Source organism: Etheostoma cragini, chromosome 12 (genome assembly GCF_013103735.1).
Source record: "Etheostoma cragini isolate CJK2018 chromosome 12, CSU_Ecrag_1.0, whole genome shotgun sequence".
In the NCBI taxonomy this organism is placed as follows: domain Eukaryota; kingdom Metazoa; phylum Chordata; class Actinopteri; order Perciformes; family Percidae; genus Etheostoma; species Etheostoma cragini.
Window position 1 is genome coordinate 9,394,066 of NC_048418.1, and position 9,831 is coordinate 9,403,896.

At 39.9% G+C, this 9,831-nt stretch overlaps 1 protein-coding gene across 1 annotated transcript in view; it reads left to right on the plus strand.

The window, feature by feature from the left end:
* Positions 1-996: 996 nt before the first annotated feature.
* ak5 (adenylate kinase 5) overlaps positions 997-9,831 on the plus strand; it is a 62,493-nt gene continuing 53,658 nt past the window's right edge. The window contains exons 1-4 of the mRNA XM_034888218.1: positions 997-1,415; positions 2,769-2,955; positions 4,922-5,089; positions 9,560-9,732. Coding sequence (XP_034744109.1) covers positions 1,356-1,415; positions 2,769-2,955; positions 4,922-5,089; positions 9,560-9,732 — 588 coding nt within the window. The 5' untranslated portion in view covers positions 997-1,355. The remainder of the gene's footprint in view (positions 1,416-2,768; positions 2,956-4,921; positions 5,090-9,559; positions 9,733-9,831) is intronic.

Sequence of the window (9,831 nt, forward strand, 5' to 3'; positions counted from 1 at the left end):
AATCCTCTGGACTTCTATTCCCACACACAGACCTTATCACATCACTGCCCTTATCCAAATGCATCACATCAGAAAATAAAAAGGCATGAAAAAATCCACAACAAAACAGTTATGGGTCGCATGAATCTGCATTATTTTATAAAAGAAAATTCTATTTTGTCCTCAACAGTGTCTGATTTTTGGTCATGCATGAAATGTTATTCTGATGGAGTGATCCTCACTTTCTAACACACTGATGTCACTGAACTGATCTAAAGCTGTTCTCTGATAAAACAAACAAGGAGACTTAAAGCCAGTTGTTATTGTCAAGAGGGTTAGTGGACCATAAGGACCATGGGACAAACCAGGCGATCAAAGTGGCATTGTTCTTGTTTTGCATTGTTTTACAAGTGAAGTGATGACTTCCAATGGTGACAAATCCTCTTAGTTTCAAAATGTTGAGCTTGAAGATTCATTCTTGATCTTGGATGCTCATGTATGCTCAGGAAGGCCATGCTATGTGGTTGAAGTGCACCTTGTGTTCGGAGTTTTTGTCAAGTGTCAAACTGGTTACAGTACCACTCTGCCCACCACCTAATTCAAATGTGTTATTTTTCAAAACCCAGGAAAGTCCAATAAATATTTGTGAACATGAACTACTTTCTCTCAAAGCCAAAAATAAGTGTATTGTGCGCAGTAATAAAGAAAATGTATACGCATGTACTCAGAACATTCCCCTGGGTGCTCTCAGTGTCCTTCGATAAAATCTTGGCAATGTATACTTGATGCCATCACAGATTTGACGTTTAGCACTCTGGTTTTAGGATTTGGGAGAGAGCTTTTATGTTAACTAATATTTTGGATTGTCTTAGACTAGTCAATATGTAGCATATTGATTTCGAAAATGGGCGTGGTTCCCCTTTAAAAGTCCCTAGGCTACTAGAGGATCATAACTCACATATTTATAACAAGTCCTTGTTATCTAAACTGTTGTTACTACAATATCACCACCAAGTTTCCAGGCTGACTACATCCTTGTGAAAAACGCCATTACGAGGCGGTGCGTGCGTTATTTGGCACAGCGCGCAACCGCTGTGCCAGCGTCAGGGCGCACATGGTGCGTGCTGGAAGCAGAGCGCTGTAGGAAGGAAGACGGTCACGCCACGCATCCACATCACCAAGAAGGGTGGCGTTGTGGTATCGCCTGCAGGAATCCAGTTGTAAAGTCCACACACGGGGCAAACATGCGCTGAGGGGAAACTGGAGTTCTGTTAGTAACCAAATTATACCTTACGGCACTGAGACAGCTAAAGAAAAACAAGGAGAAGAAAGCACGCTACGGATAAGTTGTGATTTCAGAGGAAATCCGACTGGAGATGAATACCAACGATGCCAAGGAGTATCTCGCACGGCGGGAGATACCTCAACTATTTGAGGTGAGAGATGTTCTTTGTGAGGATAAGATACATGCCGATTTGACAGTGTGATTTTTACACATAGATTCATGTTACTTATCGATGCCTGTCAGAGTGGCGGCAAAGATCTCTTTGTGATATGCAATACATCCTGTTATGGCTGATGGACTTGCGAACATGCGCCTATATACTTCTTGATTAAAGTAGTAGTTTAAATGAGAAACACTACTAATTTTTACAAACTGCTTTGATGTGTTTTTTATAGTATAATATGTAATCATTATTAGTTAAAAGGCAAATAAAGCGAATATGACGTCCTCCTTGGAATAATTGCAAATTCATTACTAGTATAATTTTCTTAATACATTAAGATGCTCTCAGCTAGAGACTTAATTTTTTCAACATGGAAAATGAATATGGAAAATAAAACAACATTCAATGTCCATAGTGAATTTTAGAAAGGAAAATAGAATGATTGCAGAAAAGAATATGATGACATGACAGGGATATATATTGGTGGTTGAGATGGTGTGAAAGAAAAATAAACCATTAATGAAGCATCTAAAGGATTATTATATAATACCAGGTAAAACTGGCTATTAAGTAAAATAAGCGGCGTAGACAAAAAATAACAATAAAGTGTCATTCATTTCTTTGAGGGGGAAGCAAATTGGCTCATTTAATTAGATTAAATCCCAAGTGTAGTGCAACTAATGTATGCAACGCAATCACTACTTGTTTAAATACAGACAGTTTGAACTTACACTGAGCTGAAGTGACACATCATCATCACCATCGTAATTGCACTGTACATTTACTGCCACTCCTATCAAAGTGTATTCCTTATCAAAATAAGTTGATAAGTTGATGTGCTAAATAAGCACATCAACTTGTTTTCAGTTGGGAGAAGCTTGGTGTTCCCATGCTGCTGGCGGTGGGAGTTGTTAGTGAGAAGGGTGGGGATGAAAAAGGAAGTCCCAGAGGAAGGTTATTGTTTTAAAGCATTCAGGGTTGAGATGTCAGATTGAGATGTCACGCAACCATACACTTGACTTTTGTTTTGGCATTGAGTTTGTTCTCACATTCATCATCAGGGATAGACATTCCTCCTCCCCAATAACAGCCTGGCAAATGTACACAGGACCCTCATGATCAATTCAGCTTCTGACCAAATTAGATGTTTTGTTTCCCCAGTGTAGCCAAACCAAGGCAACCAGATATGTTCTCATTAAAAGATGGGCTGCTCACCCCTGCCATGCTGTCAAAGAACAACACATCATAACAAAGATGTGGGGATGCCACAACCAACATCTCTTACCTCTCTCCTATTCTCCCTCTGTACCTCATTAAATCCTCCTCCATTGTTTTCTCCAGAGCCTGCTGACAGGTTTGATGTACTACCGGCCTGATGACCCCATCGACTACTTGGAGGGCTGTCTGAAGAAAGCCAGGGACCTCGGAGGACCAGACAAAGTGAGGTGGGATACCTTTGTGGGCCAGGAGAAGAAGTCCCTTCCCCCTCTCAACGGCGGCCAATCACGCAGGTCCCTCTTCAGAAATGGTGAGCAGTGAATGCTGATTGTACAGTACAGTGGGTCACATTAAAAACACATACACAAAATTAATCTGTAACAAGTTTGATGTATATGTGACTTCTTTCCAAGAATGCTGGCAGCAGAACATCTTACTCTCCTACACAATCACAACTGGCTCGATGTTTGAACAGGAAAGGTTGTTGACATTTGTACCGTACTGTATGAGCGCCACTGCAGACACATTGTTAAAGCTGTTGTGCTGCTCTTGAAAACACTGGTAATAGAAGACTTTTAGAGCGTTACGACATGGACTTTTTTTTTTTTTTTTTGCAGCTGCAGCGTAAGGCAAAGCTGTGTGCTTTAATAGATTTGTTTGATTAAAAAAAAAAAAACAGCAGTATTAGCTGAGACACCAGAGTGCACACACACACACACACACACACACACACAACTGATAAAAGAGAATACACAGTATTCAACAATGTAAAGTTTAGAAGCAATCCCTGCGGCTGCTTTCAAGCCTGTCAAACCATCATGTTTAAAAACAGCATTTAGCGTGCAGATCTCAGCCTGTGCTGCCTTCACTGACCTGTGGCAGCCTGTTACCATGCAGCAAAAGACAGTTGAACGCGTGTAGTTAATCATTCACGTGAGTGGGGATAGCGAACGGCTCTTTATTCATCAATTATTGATTCCAGCTGTCGTTTCCAGCAGGTCTAACCAATGTAGGAAGATACGTATTTTGAATTTGCAAAGCAAAGTTAACAAATACTCTTGTAGGCTGATGTCATATTTTATTGGCAGTTTTATTGGTTTTATTAGGTCTATTGTAAATTCAAACATGTACTTCTTTGTTTGATGACGGATGTGAAGCATAGAAGCAATGCACACAGGACCTGCCACGATAATAGATGTGAGTTATGCAAATAGAACAGTTACTTGTTATGTTAATCACATCTTTAAGTGTATATATGAGTGACGTGTCTATAAGTCACACAACAATGCAGACAGCAACAAATGTTTCACATAAAAGAACTTCACAGTCAAGAAGTGTTGAGGGCAGACTGCTTTCAGAAATTTAGATATATCTAACTTAGATGTCTAAAAACGTTGCCAGCAGTAGTGTTTAGATGCTGGGAACTGCAGCCTAATTAGGGATAGAGATTCCTGTGTCCCGCGATTCCCCTCTCAACTGAGAGCTGAGTGTCAAATCTGCCATGTTATTAAATGTTTGCTGCAAGGGAATGCTGTTCTCACTGCCAAATTTATAAAGATCTTGTCCTGATTGACTGCTCAACGTCTTACAAATGTTAAAAGGGCAAAAGAAAGCCTTAGGATTCACGCAGGTTGGGCAGCATTAGTTTTAATTTGCAACCTTCTGTGTGCTTTGCTATATTGTTTGTGTAAAATAGCTTTTCTGTTCTCTTCAAATTCAACAAAACCTTTAGTTCCATCTCTGGTACATGTGTTGTCATTGGTAAAATTTCACGATTAATACAATCCTCATCCTTATAATAGAGTGTAAGGAGATATTATTTATTCTGTATGTAAATTATAGCAGTTCTGCTCCCTTGGAATAGCATGCAATGATAATTTTCATCTTTGGTAAATGTGTTATATTCACTGCTTTCATCACCAGAGACTGCTGTATAATTACCAAACTGAATGAAGCAAAGAATTCATCACAATAAGACACTTAATCTCAAATGTACTGTGATTGTTAAATCGGCATGCATTTCTTTGGTTTTTTGTTCGGTAATTTGACTCAGAGTTTGAAATAATGTATCATCTGCACCTTTACTATGACTGACAGCACAATGATTGTTGGTAATTTTGATACTTAAATTGAGATTTTTAATAGTGTAGTTTAAGGCTTTTGAAAAAATCATCAGTCATCAACACTTAAAAAAGCAGACACATTTTATTTTCATCTGGGTGTGTGTGTGTGTGTGTGTGTGTGTGTGTGTGTATGTGTTTGTGTGTGTGAGACAGTGTTGCCCGACAGTCCCAATTTTCCCTACAGACGCTATGACCGCCTCCCTCCCATCAGCCAGTTTTCTATTGAGAGTGACTCGGACCTGTCAGAGACCGCGGAACTCATTGAGGAGTATGAGGTGTTTGATCCATCAAGACCGCGACCCAAAATCATCCTCGTCATCGGTAAAGCACCACTGCACCACACCAAAACACAAAACTATAAATATCTGTGCACTTACAGTACATAACAGAGGAAATAGGAACCTTTGGGGCAAAAATGTCTTCTCATCCGATGTTTTAGATTTGAAGCTGCTCATCAAGATTCTGACTGACTCATGTTTTCCATTAGATAAGATAAGGCGATCTTTTTATGTGCAAACATAGAAAAACACTGCGTCTATTTAATGCTTCTGATGAGAGCTTTATCTATTTATATAAACAGCTTAACAAAATACAAAGTTTATATCAGCCTTGCTGATGATCTATAAATAAATGGCCTGGATGGGAATCTAAGACTCAGGGATTGTGTGTACGTGTGTGTGCACACTAGTGTGTTTTTTCTGGTATTCTGAATGTTGTGTCTTGTCCTGAATGCACGTAACCCTGTGCAATCTCACCAGCAACTAAACACCTTCCACCATCAAGCACAGGAGACCGTGATCACCGTAACTCAGTTTATTTGATTTAAAAAGGGTGAAACTGGAAAATGAAACACAATGACCTACACTACATGTTACTAACATTATAATGAGTCACAAATATTATACAATGAAAATTGTAAAAACAATATGACTACATGTCACTGTAATGTGGTAGTATAGTATACATACAGATAGTCATACAGTAGCTAACATGTAAGATGAAATAAAGGAAATACGTAATGTAATGTTATACAGTGTATGTTATATAACCTACATTGTTTATCTAAATAAACTAAAATATACTTACATGTAGCACTACCCAAGATAATAGTGGCAAACTAGCTTACTGAAGCATACTGTCAGTCTGGTATGAGCTATCAATCATCGTCAAAAATGTACATATTGCACATCAAACTTACTGACAATAACTAACAAGATATAAGAACAGTATTTCAGCATCTATTTCACTTACCGAGAATGCTACCAAAGGCATGGAGCATCAAAGATAGTATGGAGAGATGATAACACAAACTGTGAATCCTGGATCTTTAACCCGACTTTTTAAATTAACTCATGAGTCGCGAGTCTCTAGTGTCATTTATTCGGATCAGTTGAGTTCCACTACAATTCAGTCTATAATGATAACAGCGCTAAACACAAACCTCTTGCAACTTTAGCTACCACTAGTCCTAGTCATCTTAGCTGCCAAAAGCTTTTATAACTTACAATTTTGTAGGCGACCACAACTCCACAAGTTAACTCAAGTGACTAAGAGAGCAGAGAGACAGTCCAGAGACAGCCGGCTACGTTGTCATGAGTGGATCTTTAGCAGGTGAGGGAGGGAAATCAGGGTGAAAAGCAAATCCAAAACAAAAGCCATTATTTTGCTTTTGAAATAACATGCGTATAGGTTATAGGTTTTGTGTATAGATGTAGCATATCAAAATTAGGTTGATTGATAACAAAAATTATTTTTTCTTTGTTCTTGTTTTCTGTCTAATATAAAGGCTTTCTGTCTACATTGAAAGCCTATGTATTGCTTAAGCTACACTACTTTAATAAAATAAATAAATAAACAGTCTGGCTCAAAATGCGTTCTTTCCCGTGACTTAATCCGATCTGAAATTGTGAGTCTGCACCGAGTGAATCCACAGAACTTCCTACTACGTTAGTGGTTAAAAACAATGGGCTAAGATTGAGTTTCCTTGGCGATTTAATAATACAGACTCAAGTGACTCGCACAACCTCATAGTAACCCGAATCCTTAAAAAGAAACAAGTTTGCCAGGGCTATGAGGCTGTCCTGCTCACATTCAACTTCCTGACTAAAACCCATCGTGCAAAGGTCCTACAGTTCTTAAAGGAACACACACGCATGTGGAACAAACCACTGACAGCAATGGAAGAAGAAAAACATTTAAGTGAACTAATGTCCTGATAGGGACAGAACAATCGGCCCGCCTCTCTGTTGGCATCAGCAGGGGAGATCTTGAGCATGTCACTCACTGTGTTAGACACTCGTGCTCTCTTAAGCCCCTGACACACCAACCAGACTGCCAACCATCGGCAGAAAAGGCAGTTCTGCAGACTAATCAGTCTCCCTGAGTCAGTCATAAAAGTCCCTCTGAACACACCAAAGCGACATAACAGCAGGCGGTGCTAATCTGTATTGTCGCCCAAAAATGAAAACCGGCAGCTGATTGGACAAACAAGTCACGTAGGTCTAGTTCCCGGAATTTCCATATATATTTATGCAGAAATTCAAAGCCAGACTGCCTTGGTGGCTTGTTCAGAATACAATCTCCTACTTTAATAAAACGTGTTTCTGAAAAGATTTTAGGCGAGACATAGTCCACACAGTAAAATGCAGCTAAATCTGTCTTCATTTCACATCGACAAAGGTCAGTTTAAAAGATTTTTGTCAGATTTTTCATCCTGCTCCTCGTTTCCGGGTTAGCACTCCACCAAAATGATTGGTTATTTGAGTCCTTTTGGCCGGCAGTGCGTGTCAGGCCAGCCAAAATGAAGGCCGACGGCCCCTGAGGACCACTCACAGAACAGACTCGAGTCACTGACCTCGCCAGACTGTCCCACGGCTCGGGTTAGTGTGTCACAGCCCTTAATCTGATTTCCTTGATGGGCCTGCATTAACGTGTCAAATACATTCATTAATCTTAAGAAATAAGCATGGCAGCTGCACAATAAGAGTAATGACACTGGTTGAGCTGGACTGAAAAAAACTGCTATTTATAAACCCTCTTGAAAATAGTTTATTTAGGTTTTAAATGAGCAAGAAAGGGACTGAAATCTGCTAAAAGCTCTTAAAAAAACCTTCTGCTGCAGCATGTTTTGATTTTTGGTCTGTACCTGGGATTTTCACTGTCTGCCTATAGTGTGGATGATAGTTATTTGTCCTTGCAGCACAAAGCCAGTTCCTATTTAGTCTTTGTAAGCACAATGTTCCCTATTTAAAGGAAAAACAGGATGGCAGCAGCTGTCATCTCTTTGGAGGATTTGCTGCAAAAGTTTTGAGAGAGAGAGAGAGATTGACAAAGACATTTGTAGTCAGGAGGAGGCTTGGTCGAACATTACAAACTACTAATGTGTAGAATAATTCAATTTTTTAAATACGTATAAGAGTATCTCTCTGATCCTCCCACCCCTTCTCTCTGCAAAACTTTATCTTTTCTAATATACAATGTGACAAGGATATTTAGTTAAATCTGAGGGCTTTTTCAAGAAAAATGATGATGGCTGGATTACATTTATGTCTTCCAGTTTAAGGGTACTGGTATAACACGCGGCTCACAATGCTTACTTTGCCACCCCGTCTCCTCTATCCTCCTCCGCTCGCATCTCTTGTGGGAGGGGCTAAGATGCAAGGAGAAGAGGCGAGGTGGGGAAAGAAATCGAGGACTAAGAAACTAAGAAATAAGACGAAGGGGTTAACTGAACTGGGTCATTGTTACCGTTATTATTTGCACCTGTGCTTTTCTTGCTATACAAGTCAAAATGTCTGATTATGAGCCCCAACTATAAGATTAACCCAGACACTGAATGCATGCAAGATTTCTCTTTCAGTTTGAGGACAAATACAGTAACTCCAAAACTTGGCTGTCCAAATTAAATCTGACCAAATAATGAAGAAGTTATCATTGATTTGTTTACTGATGTGCTTACACTTTTATTGTTTTACACCTCGGTGCACACTCTTCTCCTCTTCCCTAATAAAATCACAAAACACATTGATGGATTAAATTAGCCACACAGCTTTGTTCTCTGACTAATTTCCCTTCGTTCTGTCCTGGCTTTTTCACACAGAAGAAATGTTTGTGTGGTTGGCATTTATGAGGTAAATTTCTGAAATCCTGGAATGAAACGCAGTAAAAGCAGCATTCAGGTTGTCAGATGGCTTTTACAGGCCTTTCACAATTGACAGCTCGAATAGCATGTCTATCTTGCACCATTTAAACATGATTTCTAATGACTGAATTCTCTTAGGGCAATTTTATTCCAAAATATTACCTTGATATGATTTACACCTTACAGTTTAGGCAGACTTGAGAACTGATCATTTTATCACAAGGGAAAAACCTGAAAAATATTCGTAACGATGTGAACTAAACTATCCAGCATCAAGCTAAGAGCTGTCTTCTCCTGTTGTCGCTCCTCAGCACATCCTTTTTCCTCTTGAAATGGAGAGATAAAACAACATGAGGATTTGGTAGCAAATGTAGGCGGTTCACACATACCTGTTTCTCTCATCATCACCCTCATATGCCCTTGTCCCCCACAGTAAGCAGTAACACACAGCTACGAAGTTGCAAACATGCAGAGCCATGCACACACACACACACAAACAAAGTCTCACATAGTCTGGGTTCCTATCACCAATTCACATACGCCTACGCAAACACACCCACACACACAATGTTTCACACTCACACAGAAACATTTCACACACACGACAATATCTCTCCCAAAACATCAACAGCTCTCCCTCTGTGCTATAGGTGGCCCTGGCAGCGGCAAAGGAACACAGAGCCTAAAGATTGCTGAGCGCTACGGCTTCCAGTACGTGTCTGTAGGCGAGCTGCTGAGAAAGAAGATGATCCACAATGCCACCAGCAACAGAAAGTGGAGCCTGATCGCTAAAATCATCACCAACGGAGAGCTGGCACCACAGGTAGCAGAGAAACAGAGGAGGAGAGGGTGGGAGATTGTTAGTGTGTGTGTGTGTGTGTGTGTGTGTGTGTGTGTGTGTGTGTGTGTGTGTGTGTGTGTG